At 34.5% G+C, this 16,367-nt stretch overlaps 2 protein-coding genes across 2 annotated transcripts; both read left to right on the forward strand.

Annotated features, from left to right (window-relative positions):
* The first annotated feature begins 5,697 nt into the window (after window positions 1-5,697).
* On the forward strand, window positions 5,698-10,456 carry LOC132315956 (uncharacterized). The gene is made up of 2 exons (XM_059814417.1): window positions 5,698-5,917; window positions 9,036-10,456. The coding sequence occupies exon 2, from the start codon at window positions 9,172-9,174 to the stop codon at window positions 9,979-9,981; it is 810 nt and encodes a 269-aa protein (XP_059670400.1). The 5' UTR covers window positions 5,698-5,917; window positions 9,036-9,171; the 3' UTR covers window positions 9,982-10,456.
* A 1,400-nt stretch (window positions 10,457-11,856) lies between these two features.
* LOC132315957 (uncharacterized) lies at window positions 11,857-15,969 on the forward strand. The gene is made up of 6 exons (XM_059814418.1): window positions 11,857-12,219; window positions 13,587-13,736; window positions 14,297-14,555; window positions 14,639-14,857; window positions 14,995-15,137; window positions 15,531-15,969. Exons 1-6 carry the CDS (start codon window positions 11,932-11,934, stop codon window positions 15,828-15,830), a joined length of 1,359 nt encoding a protein of 452 aa, XP_059670401.1. The 5' UTR covers window positions 11,857-11,931; the 3' UTR covers window positions 15,831-15,969.
* The last annotated feature ends 398 nt before the right edge of the window (window positions 15,970-16,367 follow it).

The raw sequence follows: 16,367 nt of genomic DNA on the forward strand, positions 1-16,367 counted from the left end.
AAGGCATTGTACCGGAGGAGACAATTGTGATCATTCATGCATGTGGATGCTCCATAAGTGTGAGCGGTCATAATTAACCATCTCTTTCTTGATTTTTTGTTGTAACAACGTCGTATTGTATCGTAATAGGTGATTATGTTCATTCACAAAAATGAATGATCACAGCTGTCGGTACTATATATATACATATACAGTATTCTACCGAATCTGCCGACTTAAAGAAAGACGCAGATATTTAAAACTACATATGCATATAAAAATATCCATTTTTTTCTGAATAACAAGAGCCATATTGAGGCCATGCATGATACACATGCATGGAAAGCTAGCCCAATGTAACATATATATGTGTGTGTGTATATATATATATATATATATATATATGACACAAAAATTAAATATCCTGACTGTTGTGTTATTGTTCCATGAACTACATGTCACTCTAATACCTTTTCCTTTTACTCCTGTTTAACATGAGTTGTTTAACATGAGTTCCGATTCTCAACATAACAATAGGGTATTGTACCATAAGAGGCGACTCTGATCATTCACACATGTGACGCTTTACAATTGTGAGTAATCATAAACGTTTGGTAGCTATTTTTATTCTTTGCGGTAATAACTAGCACGGTATTAATTAACGAGCGTGAGTGTTCACAATTGTTTGGTGCTATGTATATAATATGTTGCCGAATCTGCTGGCGCAAAGAAAGACTTATACATTAAAACCACGTATTTGTACGAAATATTCATTTTTGTGAATAACAAGGGCCATGCCAAGGCAATGCATGATATACATGCATGGAAAGCTAGCCCAATTAAATGTTTGAGGGTAGATGTCAATCATGTCATCATGTCACTTATATGATATATGACCCAAAACTTAATTTCCGAACCGTTGTGTTATTGTTCCATCAACTGCATGTCACTCTAATACATTTTCTTTTTACTCTTGTTTAACTTAACTTTTTAAATCATCAACAAAAAGAAAATAGAATTCAGATTACCAACGTAGGTATCGTACTGCATGAGATAATTGTGATCATTCACGCATGTGGCACTCTAACCGTTTGGTAGTTTTTTTGATTCTTTACAGTAACAGCACAGTATTGTATAACAAGAGTGAGTATGTACGTTGTTGAATCTGCTAAAAGTAGACATATACAATTAAAACTAAATATCCATTTTTGTGAATAACAAGAGCCATATTAAGGCCATGATACACAAACATAGAAAGGTTGCCCAATTAAATGTTTGGGGTGCATGTCATAATGTCACATATATGATATATGATATATGACACAAAAATTAAATATTCTAACCGAATGTGTGTTATTGTTCCATGAACTGCATGTTACTCTAACACCTTTTACTAAGATATTTTTTCTTTTATTTATAAATTTCCAGATACATACATAAGGCCCTAAAAGTGAGTTAATTGATGACATCATATCAATGCATAGAAGACCATCATATATCACTCCATCACAAAAGATAGTGATATTCTTCATGTGGGGGCAATACACACATGAGCCTTAGAAATTGAATAAATCTCATTCATGTGATAATTAAACAACTAAAACTTGATCAACAACTTCGTGGCTTTGAATTTGGGGACGTTATGGTCCCACCGAGAGTTGGATTTTTGTGGTGTGAAAGATTAAAAAAAGAAACAAAATGCAATGAAAAGGTATGGGTGGTCTTACAAAGAAGAAAGATTGGAATTCTATTCAAATGTGAACTCCTTAAATTATTGAGAAAGACAAAACACTGTTATGGCATTCAAGTGGGTCTCTTGAATAGGAGTGTGGTCATTTTCATCCTCCGTACCTCTCATTTCAATCGTACCACCTATCAATTTATAAAGTAATCAAACATGTGGACGTTATTGTGTTCTTTTTCTAACACCCATTTTTTTTTTTTTAAATTTCCTCCTTCTCCTAAGGTTGTTTTAGGTATTTTTGGAAAATTGTAGACTTTCTTCTTAAAAATAATACGTAACAAAAGTTTACGATATTTTAAGGCACCGTAACCATATTTTGAGATTTTTCCTCATTTAAATGTGTTTGTGCGACCCAACTAACGATTAAGAGCTACTCTTGATGTGATGTAAATTTTTTTCTCATTTTTCTTTGCGGATCTTAGATTCTTTTAAAGCTATATATTTTGTAGTCCAGTATATTAATTAAGACATTTAGAATTTTAACTGAGATATGAGATAATATTGAAAACTAGCGGGAGAGTGTTAAGATTTCGAGTTAAAATTTGTAATATCTTAATTTTCATTTAGTGAAATTTTTTATTAAATCTTCACAGTGAACTTAAACTTTACGCGACACAACTCTTTGTATTCTTTGTGTAACTTGGCTTGATTCTTGATTCTGTTCTTAATCCGTGATGATGTTTGTAACATACACATATATATATATATATAATTAAAAAAAGACGTATTAAAAGAGCATTATGGAAAACTCAATTTATATAATTTATTTTAAAATCCCATGTTAATTATACACAACTATAATTAAACAATAAACTATCTATTATGAGAGTAGCTATCACCATGAATTAAAATTCAAAGGGTTGGAATATGCGAATTTATAATTTTACACTAAGAATGTTGTCATGATAATCTCTTCAATAATTTAAATTACATGTAGATTGTTATGTGTGTTGTTGTGAGGTCTATTACGTGTGATTAAGAAATTGAGGATTTGAGGAACATAATTCCAAATTCATTAAGATTGCTAATACCCCACCATCATATAAAGTGTGTGATTTAGGCCAAACCATTTCAATAATTTGTTTTTGGACAATGACTTGTACCTTCTTGTCATAATTTTGGAACGTACAAGTCGAGTAGACCACTTCATTACGTAAGATATTTGTACTTTTCATTGTAATTTTTGTATTATTTGTTTGGCTCAAAATGTAAAGTTTTCAAACTTATTAATACTTTTAATATATTTATGAAGTAAACGACGAATTGTCTTAGCTTTAGTTAAGAGCGTAATTACAAGTTGCATTCGAGAGTTTCAATTTGTATGGTATCTTGACTCAATAGTCACAAATTGTGTTGCTGAAAGAATTATTATTATTTTTTAAAAAATAGTATATAAATAGTAAATGTAAACAGTAATATTTATGGGAAATGTTTAGATTACTTTATAATTTAATTATCAAAAAAAAAAAAATTTTGTTTGAATTATTTATTTTTTAATCTAATGAGGTGGACTACATGGCATGCCAAACACTGAAGAAACACTCTTCCCATGTTGCTTTTAAAAATAAAAATAAAAAATTAAAAGGATGAGGACTCACACTCGCTCGGAGAGCTGGACTACTAGATAATGCCATTCCTATCCAGCAATGATAAATTAATCCAATTCTATGTCCCTCTATTAGAATTTAAATTATCTTTGTTTTGATTACATGTAATTGGAATTGAAATTAAAAAAATATATATTAAAATATGAATTTTTTTTTTTTCAAATTCAATTTCATAAACTCAAACATAGTAAAAACTCGATAAAAGGTCGGGATCTATCGTCCAATCTTAACTCAGACTAGCCCAGCGGGTTTTAGCTCTTCTTGTTCCCATTGTCAAGTCGGCCCAATCTGAACCATGAATGGGGCAGACCAGGCTTGGTCATTGATTTTAGGCCCATGTCCGAAATGAAGTTGGGCGCACTAAGTGCTAATCGTAGACCCGTGAGACAAGAAGTTATGGCGAAATATTTTTCAGTAATTTGAGGAAAGTATCACTAAGCTATTGTCATTTGTGATAAATTAATTTTATATCTATCATCATTATCATGGTCTTCGTCATCATTTTTATTTTAATCCGATATGAAGCCAAATTTTTTTTTTTTAATTTAGATATGATAATCTCTCATTCTCAAAGAAGTGCCGAAGAGTTCGAGGCCCAATAAAGAGCATATTGTGGACATGAGAGTGTATATTTGAATGGTCAAGTAACAACCTACTAATTTGTTTCATGTTAAAACAAACACCACAATAATAAAGAATTAACAAAAAATGAAAAATTACACACCACATGAAAAAAAGATTTAACGAGGTATAGTCCACATCCACAATAAAGATCGACAAAGAGTTTTACAAGTTTCTCAAGCATCCATTGCAACTAGGGCCCAATAATGCCCTTTTATGTGTTACTTATACCAAATGCTAAAATTAGATTTGAATTGTATCAAAATATCATCACGCGCAGTTTGGTTGGATAAAAATTTATGATAGAAAAAGAGAGTGAAGTAAAGGAAAAGAAAATAAGTTTTAAGAAAATATTACTTTGTTAGTTTGGATAGGATGAAAATGAAAAGAAAATAATTTTATTACCAAAACTACCCTTAGGAATTTAAATATTTTAAAATAAAATAAATTTGTATTTGATGAACCACTCTATATCTAATTGTTTACATTCATTTTTAACAAAAAAAATTAATATTAATAATAAAATAAAAAGAAAGTAAAAATAATAATATAATTATTTTTATTAATATCTAAATTGTATCCATAAGGGACACAACAATTGTAAAACCCAAATCTGGAGATTGTAAGTTTCTAATCAATCTAAGAATCCCAATCACCTACAACACCAGCAGTAAAAAACACATGTATGTATACCACTCGATCTCAATCATTATTAATTATAGAACCCAAAATAATAATAATAATAAATTAATTTTATATGCATATATAAAAATATAAATAATTAAATTTGAATTATGTCAATTTACATGAAGAAATCTACATCTGTGTGAAGTTTGTGACAAACTGAAGAGTGGAGAGAATCAAAGAGAAAAACATAGAGAAACCGAGGAAGTGAAGAAGAATGAGGGGGAGAAATAACTAACAAGGGCACAAGAGAAAATTAAGATATAAAGTGGTTAAGTTTTGGGAGAAAGTAAATTTTCGCCTGTTTTATACTTGAAAATTTTGAGGGATTCTTATAATTCCTTCATTTTAGGATACCACCAAAATATACTACCATGATACAAGTAAGAATAATAATAGGGAGACGGATGAATTAATCCTGAATAAGTATTGAATCTGGCGTGTTTTTGTCCACCTCATCTACTTAAATAGTTTTAAAAAATAATTGTTTAACACGTGATAAGAATGGCCAACCACGTCAAATTTGATACTAATTCGGTGATTTCTTCTAAATTTTCCTATCATTACTCTACAATTAAACATAATGCATGGAGCAACCATATGAATTTGATCTCATTGATATAATTAACAAATAAAATAATTATTAACTTAATCATAAAGAACCTAAAGGATAGTCTAATCGGTAAAGACTCTCTTTCATATTTTGGTGGTCGAAAATTTTATCGGTAATTATTGATACGGGAGAATCGTATGTGCTTAATAATAAATTATAAATCGTTCAAATTGACCTAAGTCACACAAAATAAGAACGAGAACGAAAGCAACTGTGCAAAATCGAAAGCATAATTTAACCCACATATGTAATGTAGCGGGAATATGACTTAAGGTTTGGCACTGTCAAAAGTTAATCAAAACGACATCGTACTTGTATTTTAGCCCTTAAAGTGTTCAGATTAAACAAAACAAGAGTGTGAACGAGTACGAAAGCAACGGCGCAACAGCACAAAAGCGAAACCACAATTTAAACCACATATGTATTGTAGTGGGAGCTACAAGTCGCAGCGTACCGATTTGCCAAAATTGAACAAAACGACGCTGCACTTGTATTTTAGCCCTTTTGAATGGGTCTTCCATGATGTTCGAGTAGTTACGAATAAATGCAAAAGAAACAGTTTGTTTGAGCGTTTTTGAGTGAGAGAGAGAATGTAGAAGGGTTTGTTCCTTTTTCCAGAGCGACTCTTCTCTGTCATAAAGAAACCTCTGAAGTCGACGCGAGCAATCGGTAAATATGGCTTCTCGATTCTCTTAAATTTGTTCTTCAATTTTATAATTTTGATGAATGTTAGTGCTATTCAGTTATAGGGTTTCGCGGGAAGCTCATGTGCTTCTTTGTGTATATAATTTATACAGTTTACCTCTCAATTTACAATTATTCTCTCATTTTGTGACAATTTAATGTGGGTCATTTGTTCTGGGCTTTGAATTTTTAGGGTTGGTTGTTGTAGGCAACAATGTTGTGTTGATAATAGTGTGTTGTGAATTAGAATTCGAAAGCTTAGAATGAGAGAGCCTTTGTATAAGTTGAGTTTGGTAATGACTGGATACCTTTCAAAATGAAACTGAATGTTTTCTCTTATGTGTCTGTTTTGGAGAGAGACGATTTGGGTGTAGAATTAGGAGGCCTAGAATTAGAGAGGCCTTTGTATAAATTGAGTTTGGTAATGACTGGATACCTTTCAAAATGAACCTAAATGTTCTTTCTTATGTGTTTGTTCTCGAGAGAGACGATTTGGGTGTAGAATTAGGAAGCTTAGAATGAGAGAGGCCTTTGTATAAATTGAGTTTGGTAATGACTAGATAACTTTCAAAATGAACCTGAACATTCTCTTTTACGTGTTTGTTTTCGAGAGAGACAATTTGGATGTAGAATTAAAAAGCTTAGAATGAGAGAGGCCTTTGTATAAATTGAGTTTGGTAAATGACTGGATAACTTTCAAAATGAACCTGAACGTTCTCTTTTACTTGTTTGTTTTTCAAAAAACAATTTGGGTGTAGAATTTGGGGGTAGAATGTGGATCTCGACATTATTTATTGCTCGTGGTTAAGTAGAGTTAAATGTGCCTTCTTTTCTTTCTTTTTTTGGCTTCATCCATGCTAGCTGGTAACTTGTCCCGTCTTTTTTTGGTCCATATATTTCTTTTAAGGAATGCAGGTGTGCGATGTATTCTGAAAATTAAAGAGCATTTTTTTTCCCGAGTTTGGATGGTTGTTTGTAGGTTGGTGGGAATTACTACATAACTTGGACAAATTGCAAAGGCTCGACCTCACTTTCCTTTATTGAGCTTGCTCAGGTTCACTTGCTTTTATTCAGCTTGCCCTACATAACCTAAGCACTCTCTCTTATGTGTTTGTTTTCGAAAGACATTTTTGGTGTAGAATTTGGGGTAGAAGGTGGATCTTGATATTATTTATTGTTTGTAGTTAAGTAGAGTTAAATATGTCTTTTGCTTCATTCATGCTAGCTGATAGATTGCCACTTCTTTTTTTGGTCCATGCATTTCTTTCAAGGAATGGAGGCATGGGATGTTTTCCAGAAATTAAGGGAATTTTTTTTTTCCCAAGTTTGGATGGGTTGTTTGTAGGTCGGTGGGAATTACTACATAAATTTTACAAATTGCAAAGGCTTGAGATTACTTGCCTTTTGAGCTTGCTCGAGCTCGCTTTTATTGAGGAGCTTGCTCTACATAACCTAAACATTCTCTATGTGTTTGTTTTCAAGAGACACTTTGGGTGTAGAATTTGGGGTAGAAGGTGGATCTCAATATTATTTATTGTTTCTTTATTCATGCTAGCTGGTAACTTGCCCCTTCTTTTTTTGGTCCATATATTTCTTTCAAGGAATGGAGGCATGGGATGTTTTCTGGTAATTTGAGGGAATTTTTTTCTGAGTTTGGATGGGTTATTTGTAGGTTGGGGGGAATTACTACATAACTTTGACAAATTGTAAAGACTCTAGCTCACTTGCCTTTATTGAGCTTGCTCTAGCTCACTTTCTTAAATACGCTAAGCTCAAGCTTCCTTAAGCTTGCTTTCGGAACTAGTTGATTATAAGGAATGTAAATCATTCAAAATTTGTACGAAACTGATTTTCATGAGACATAAACTCGTTCGATCAACTTGGTTTTTTCCTATTCTTCCTATACTAAGTGGCATCCATTAGAAGATGTACCATAATTGTTTCTTGGCATTGATATGGCATTTACTTAGTGGGTAATGGTTGTTTTTTATGTTTTATTTCCCTGGAATGTAAGGTAATAGTTTTTGATACCAAAGCTAAGGTCAGGTGCATTTTATTTTTCAGCACCTAATGGGCTTCTTTTGTTTTTTTGGCTAAATACATAAGGGTTTCTTCATCTTAATATATTGACTGTTTGGGGTAAGTTTCATATAACAGCTGTCTACTTTGATACTCAAATTGATCTGAATCCTGGTATTATAACAATCCATATGATGAGGTGCAGTAACTTACTCTGCTCGATTCACATTGACAATGCTGTAGTCACATGCTTTCAAAACTGCATTTGAACATAGTAAGTTGTCAAATTAGTTTCTTATGTGCATATGATTCTTTTGTCTGTTTGCTTTTCAAGACTTACTCTAGATGTTATAAACATTATGATCACATAGAGGAAGTATGCTTCATCAAGAACGCCCCCCAACACACACAATATTCTCCTGGCTACAAGTTCATGAGATGTAAATTAAGATAATTGTAAACCAAACAACAAAATAAGCTGGTTTTTTGGCTAAAAGCCTAAAGCTAATCTGTCCGGGCTTGATTGTGGTTAAAATATGTCATGCTAATACAGTGCCCCTCTCGCTTTGGCTTTGCTGGAGATTTTAGTTTACTCCATTTTGCAGCAACTGGCCTTTCTGGGAGAAAACTACAAAGCAAAAGGGCTCCAATTTTGTCTGGCTAAAATTTTGGTCACTTTTGGCCATGTTGCCTGGGCCATTTTTGTCTATTTTGGTCACTCCAATGTATTTGATTTTACTATTTTATTTCCTACCTCTTTGTAGCCTTGGCACTTGGATAGTGATCCACATTTTCAGCTACTATTTAAATTTGGAGAAAATATAACGTGCCAATGCTGACTGTTGGCATAAATATTTTGGTACCCAACATTGATTTATCAATTCATCACTTCAATGTTTTGATTTTCATGGAAAAGAAAAATATTCTGTTAAAGAGTGACAAATTTGATTTTGGGGATAGGGATGATCATCATCATTGCCTTGGTCCATACCAAATGGATTGGTAAATAAATTCTCTTCTCCATTCTGGGGACAGTAGATTCTTTATTATTATTATTAAAGCCTTAACACCCATTTCTTTACAGACAAGTGAGTTCACATTCAGACTTGGGAAGAAGCTTGTGTTGATGGCCAGTAGCAGACCAGCTGCCCTTTGAGTGGCCAATTCTTCAACATTCAAAGTGATGTTCTCTCCATAATCATTCGCTTTATGCTATCACAATGTGGAACTTTGCATCAAACTGCATAGCTGGAAGCATTGGACTTAAGAAAGACTTGGTAAAGTCAACTGAAGCTGCTTTAGAATGCTCAGATGATGAAGTTTCTTCAACCAGCAGCAGGGAGGAGGGACTAGAATGTCCGATTTGCTGGGAATCTTTCAACATAGTTGAAAATGTGCCCTATGTTTTATGGTGTGGCCATACCCTTTGTAAAAATTGCATTCTAGGGCTGCAGTGGGCTGTTGTCAAATTTCCCACTCTACCGATTCAGCTTCCACTTTTTATTTCCTGCCCATGGTGCAATCTCTTATCCTTGCGTTTGGTTTATAGAGGAAATCTCAAGTTCCCTCGCAAGAACTTCTTCCTGCTCTGGATGGTTGAGAGCATGAATGGTGATAGAGTGAAGTCTCATTCCACATTCTGTGCCGATCATCATTCAATCTGTCCATCAAACAGCAAATTATCACTGGGAAGTCAAGTCAGCCACCCTATCTCCAGGAGGGGTCAGTATATTCGCTATTCAGATCCTTCTGGCACGAACCATGATAGTAATCGTGTCAACAGTTACCACACCGTGGAGACCTTACATTCTTCCATTAGAAAATCGCTGGCTTTCTTTGTTCGTTTGACAGCAAAGTTCCCACTGGTTCTCGTATTCCTTCTGATTGTCATATATGCCATACCTGCCTGTGCAGCCGTCTTAGCTTTGTATGTTCTCGTCACTTTTCTGTTTGCTCTCCCGTCATTTCTGATTCTGTACTTTGCATATCCTAGTTTGGATTGGCTGGTGAGGGAAATTATCACGACATAATACGCCATATTACTCACAGCCTGTAAGCCCTGTGAATAGCAGTTTTCACTACAAAACGGTACTTCTCTACCGAATCCCATCAATTTTATAATTTGTCGACTAGCCGACTACTGTTTCGTTTACTGTTAAAGCGAGTAATCCTTTGAATCTTCCCATGTCAAAAATGGTACTTCTCTACGGATTCCTGTCAATATTGGAATTTGCCAACTACAATTCCATTTTCTCCCCAGTGATTGCTTCCTTTGCTTAATTTGTTGGGAACCCGCATTATCCAACAAACAAATAACGTCATCTGCAGACAGATAGTTGAGTTGTGCATAAGATGCAGCTGAAAAGTGAATTGTAGTACTACAAGTTGATTTCGGAGTGTAGCTTGTGTTCCTGTTTCTTGTAGATTGATGTTTATAAACTGTGTTGTGTGAGTGCAGTTTGTTTATTTGTTAACGTGGATGCCATGTGCTAATATTTCTGTTTCTTGGTAATTGTCAAAAATGAAAGCTAAAGCACAAGCTGATGTTTCTATTCATGGGTGTAAGGTTAGTAGCATCAACCGCGAATCCAGATTAGGTCATGTGGCTTTGGGTGAAGGACCTTTCTGAAGTTGGGCTCACTGTGCACTGGGCTCATTCGAGCCACACGTGTTGTGCACATATAGCTCGGATGAGCTGGTGGACTGTGTGTTGATGTGTTACTGAATGTACACCCGTTACTTTAATTATGGTTTGTTAGATTTTATTTCGAAGTTGTTACCTGTCACATTGAAACCTACTAGTTTAATTGCACATCTGGTTTAAATATAAATGGAGATATTTATTGAGATATTTATTGTTATGGGAATCAACACTTTCAAGAGTAGTTGTTTTTCAGTGACAAATTTGGTACATGGGTATAAATTTTTTGGGACCATGATATTTAGCCAGAAATGGCGGGTCGAAATGGCTGGCTGATTAACATGCATCAGTTGTATGCGATACTTTGGGATCCACATGCATCCCATTGCCTTTCATCCCACGGATGGCCAGCCCGTTCGGCTGGCCAATTCACTTTTTCTATCATTCGATTTTATTTTTAAATTTTTTTATAGGTTTGTGCAAGCCAGGCTTCTAACTTGTGAAATCATAATTCCCAAAATGTAATATAAGAACAGTAATCTTTCAATCATGTTATTGATGATTTATTCTCAAGTTCTATAATTCTGGTTGGTTTTTGATGTGCATGGTGGTCATGAAAATATGTTTTATTAAATAGTCAGAATTTTTTAAAAAAAAAGAGGGAAAAAGTTAATAATTTGTACTACATTGGGCCTGAATCACATACGAGAGCGAATTCGAAAAAAGCACACTTAGAATGTAGGAGTGACACATGGTAAAAAAAGATAAAGATTGTGTGACTTAAAATCGACCACCTATCATGCACGTGGTCTTGTTCGTCGCGACCACGGGTCCATGGTTGAGCTATTTGTATTACATGCCTTCTAATGTCGAGATTGAATCTAATTGCCTCAACTCAAAATTAATTTTCGAAGGAAATGATGCAAGGATTGAAGACAAACTCTTGCAACAAGCAATCAATCATTAGCTTTCTAATTCCTTGTGAGGAAGAAAAGGAAAAAATATAAAAGAAAAAAACATACCATCCGCAACAAGAAAATTACAATTTGGTTAGAAAAATCACTGGAAGGATGTCAGTTTCTGGAAACTTCTTTTCTTGCCCTTTTTACGTTTGTTTTTTTCTTCTTCTTATCTACTCCATTATTTTCGCCACCCACAATAAATCCTCAAAATCCAAGTAGGACAATTCAACTTAGATCCTCCACGTGTCACAAACACAACCTGGAATTCACAAAACAATTGAATTCTCGGTAAAGATTCTACAAATTATACCCACTAAATCATTTTCCCTCTTTCTGGTTGATTGTGTGACCATAAAGTTGAAGTCTTCGAGCCAAGAATGGTGACAACCATTGCTGTGCACTCACCCAAATCCACTATTTTGCAGAACCCAATTTCGCTCAAAGAACCAAACTCTGCCTTCCTTAGAGGGTACCCCTTAAAAGGTCTTTGTTTGCAATTGAAACCTAGAAAAAGTAGAGGTAGAGATGTCATCAGTTTGGTGGTTGCTTCTGCAAACACCACCACCTCCTCCACCGGCAGTGGTGGTGGAAGATTCTATCTCAATTTCACTGGGTTCCCTTTCCCTCTTGGTCCTTTTCTCAATAGGTGCACCATCAGGACTGAGGTTAGCTTGTCTATCTTCATCTTCTCTTCACAAATATATATATATATATATATATATATATATATGTATGAAAATGAAATGATCTTGGGCTATTGTAGACTTGTAGTATGTTTACAATTGTCTGTGATTTAAAGCTTTATGGGTTATTTACATGTTAATCAGAATTTTTCTTCATTTTGGATAACAATGTCTGCTATTTAAAGATTCAACTACCTTAGTTGGTAAGATATAATGTATTAAATTATCTTGGGCTATTTTTTAGTCTGTTTAGAATTCGTCTGTGATTGAAAATTTTAAGGGTTATTACATGTTTATTAGAAATTTTCTTTATTTTTTATAACAGTGTCTGCTATTTATATATTCAAACACCTTATTAGCTCATATATATTTATATGAGCTAATTTGTCTTAGTTTTTTCTTGAAAATTCCAGAGTTTAATTGGGCACCGGGGCTTTTTAACTTTCTAGAACAGTCATTTATTGTCTTCAATTATTTGTGTGAAGCAACTTAAAAATATTGTCTCCTCTAGTTCTCCATTCTCTTCACCAACATTTGGAGATCAAATCAGATAAAATGAAAAGAGGGATTTGCTTAGCCTTAATTTAAAGTTGCTGTTAACTAATTCCTTAACAAAGTTCCATAATTAGCGTCGACGTTCCACTATTTGTTAAACGCGTCAATGAACTTCCATGAAAGTAAAAGCAAAATCTGCTATCAGTTTCAGGGTAGAAATTTTTCTACATGGCAACCTGATTTCTGCCATATATTATGTTATTTGCAATTTGTGCAGCTATAGTACACAGTTTTTAAGACGAAAAAAAGATCAAACACTTTGTCCAGAACATTGTTAAGTTAGTTACAAGAGCGAGAAGGGTTCTCTTTTCAAATAATAGAGTAAGTTAACTAAGTATAATCTTTTCGAATGCTCAACTGCACTAGTTACTTTAGAAAAGCACTCTTAAGTATATTAGTATAAGAGCATAGCTTCACTTCATCTTCCCTTTTCATAACATTCTGTATAGGTTTTATTTGTCCAATGTCATCCAGAAAGAAATATATGGGAACAAATATGAGGTTACTTTTTGGATCGCTAAATTTAGAATTCTAAAATCAATGTGTCATTCTCTCAACATAACCACTATGGAGTAGTGTCTTTTACAGAACTCGAGTGAATGTGCATAATCACTCTGTCAGAAAAGAAATAGATTTATCTGCAAAACGTCCTCAAGTAATAAGTTAACAAGTCATTAGGCACAGGAAGGATCCTTATTTTATATAAGCTTGCTTTTTTGTTGACACATGAAGGATCCTTATTTTATATAAGCTTGCTTTTTTGTTGACTAACTTTTGCTGTCACTTAATTCCAGGCTGTGAAAGACTGCATATGGCTATTCGAACAAGAGCAAGCTTTGGGCTTCAGCAGTGTCTCAACAAACATCCGAATGACGGTCATCAAGCTCAAAAGTGGAGGACTATGGGTCCATGCACCCATTGCTCCAACCAAGGAGTGCATTCAGGTTCTATTTCTTCTCTAGCTTTATACATGTATTGTAAAAGCGCTTCTAAGGGATTTTTGGATATCAAGTGAGACACCCCCCAAACACCAAAAAAACAATAAAAAAAAATCAACAAAAAACAATTTAATTAGTGAATAAGTGTTTTGAAATGCATTAGATATGGAAGCAATTCATTTTGCTGTGATTTATAACATTGCTATGTTATAAGATCATATTTCTCAAAGGCTTCTCAAGAACTCCATCGTGCCTAATAGCAAAATATGATAGCATAAAATTCATGTTTGATACACACACCCATCACTGAATTTGGCCAAAAGGTACGACTCCAGTTGGGATATACCTTTAAAAAAAAAGGGGGTTTTGCAACTGGTTTAGGGGTTGTTATTTTGTTAATCATTTTTATTTCATACCTTTTTTACGCTCGCCAAATGACCTACGATACTTAGGCTCCCTTAATTTTTTTGATAAATTTCTTATGTACTCTGCATATCTGCACTCTGATTGACATATAGACCCTTAAACACTTGGCTGATATCTTTCAATTCTGTACCTCTTGCCAGCTTGTGAAGGAGTTAGGAGCTCCAGTAGAATACATTGTTCTGCCTACATTTGCTTATGAGCATAAGATATTTGTTGGCCCATTTTCTAGAAAGTTCCCCCGGGCTCAGATATGGGTAGCACCAAGGCAATGGAGTTGGCCTCTCAATTTGCCACTTGAGTTTTTTGGGATTTTTCGTGCCAAAACATTGATAGATGAGGATTTATCCACCCCATGGGCTGATGAGATTGAACAGAAAGTATTTATCTCACCAGAAGTTGGTAATATGAAGTAAACTTATTGACTTTGAACTTTATCTCGATGGATTCTTAGTTTTAACTGATATGTTTGTAAAAAAATTCAGGTATTGGACCTTACGTAGAGGTGGCATTCTATCATAAGCGTTCAAGAACACTACTAGTGACGGATGCTGTAATTTTTGTACCAAAGCAGCCACCTGAGTGTATTAACAAGGAATCCTTGTTGTCATCTGCAAAGAATGGTTTGGCTGTGAAGCTTCTTAGTAAAGGCAAGGAAGTTCCTGAGGAACCAGTTGTTGACAACAAGATAAGCCGGCAAAAAGGTTAGTCCTCTGTTATAATCTAATCAGCTCGTTATGTCTGGATGCTAAGTGCACTTAGGAAAGACATAATGCAACATGAGAATGAACATGTGCTGGAACGAACACTTGCAAATTACTGGACTGGATATTCGGTGCAGGGTGGGAAAGAATGGTTCTCCAAATCTTGTTTCTTGGTCCTTCAAATCTTTTGGAACCCAAAGCTAGCTTTGCTCAAATGTCGCAGAAGCTGATTGTTTCACCAATTGTCAAGACATTGGTCTTCAGCAAAGTTCCTGAAAAGGCAAGTAAACCAGTCTAGTACAGACTTTTCTTCATTAGGTCAATATGGTATTCTATTTCAGGTTTTTAATCTACCTCCCTCCCTGATATGCCACAACTCTAGTTTGGTTATTAATCAATCACACCGGCTATGTCTTATGACAAAGGAGGGGTTACATTTTCTCATCTTAGGCACAAAGAAGATTATTAAGATATTATCTTTGCTTTAATAATGAAACCTCCAATCTGGGCTTTTATGTGGCATGCTCTCAATGATAACCAACTACAACTACGGAAGCATATAAGGAAGACTTTTATGCTTGGATGCTTCCTTGAATGGACAACAAATTATTATCACGACTTTGTGGAGTTATTTCAAAATTTGACCCTATTGTGTGCTTCTTCAAATATTCAGGTCCGGTATTGGATTGATAGCATTGCAAGGGACTGGAGGTTCAAAAGAATAATCCCTGCTCATTTTGCTGCCCCAGTAAATGCTGGCAGATCCGAATTTTTAGCAGCATTCGGATTTCTTGATGACTTCTTGGGTGAACGGTATGTCACACGACCTTCACTGTCTCTTCTCTTCACTTCACTGATGGGAAAGGCCGCCAGTTACTTCCCTCCAGATGACATGAAGACGTTATCATCCCTTGATCAATTTTTAGTCTCAGTTGGAGCAGTGAAGAAAACAGTCTCAGGTCGGAAGCGATGATACAACACGAACTACCAGTTACCTGTAAGATTTTACATATCAAATGTAAAAATGCCTGTATACGTAGTGTACTTAGTATAATCTTTGTTCAACTTGAGAAAGAAATGCAATGGCAGTGCTTATGCTGCAGTTACAAGAATCTCTTGGATAAAATTAGGCAAAAGTGGTTGTTGACAGTAGGACATTTGTCTTGCTTTTTATTATTTTTGCACCTGGGACTTGTTGGTCATGGGGATCAATCCTTGGTCTGTTGCATTTCTTAGTAACCAAGCAAAAAAATTAAGAAAAAAGAAACAAAAAAGGAAAAAAAAATGAGTGTGGGTTATTTCTGGGGAGGTCCCTAGGCTCTCATGTATTGACATTATTTTAATACACTTGCAAAGAGTTAGTGAATAAGATGGACAATTCATTTAAAAGTTGCTTAGAAAGAAAGATCTACGCAATTCTCTAGATTTAATGTACTTGAAGCATTATTTTTAAGAGTCTGTAAAGCTAAAGCTAAAAGTATTTGTAGCCTTTAACAACTTTGGTAAATAG

The sequence above is a fragment of the Cornus florida genome, unplaced genomic scaffold (assembly GCF_030987335.1).
Source record: "Cornus florida cultivar Cherokee Brave unplaced genomic scaffold, ASM3098733v1 CherokeeBrave_3.0.0_Hap2_Chr07, whole genome shotgun sequence".
Classification (NCBI taxonomy): Eukaryota; Viridiplantae; Streptophyta; class Magnoliopsida; order Cornales; family Cornaceae; genus Cornus; species Cornus florida.

Excerpts from the sequence above, each read along its gene's own strand:
- LOC132315956 (XM_059814417.1), top strand. The coding sequence starts at position 9,172 with ATGTGGAACTTTGCATCAAACTGCATAGCTGGAAGCATTGGACTTAAG.
- LOC132315957 (XM_059814418.1), top strand. The coding sequence starts at position 11,932 with ATGGTGACAACCATTGCTGTGCACTCACCCAAATCCACTATTTTGCAG. Across the intron at positions 12,220-13,586 it reads GGTGCACCATCAGGACTGAG|GCTGTGAAAGACTGCATATG; the intron begins GTTAGCTTGTCT and ends ACTTAATTCCAG. Across the intron at positions 14,556-14,638 it reads ATTTATCTCACCAGAAGTTG|GTATTGGACCTTACGTAGAG; the intron begins GTAATATGAAGT and ends AAAAAAATTCAG.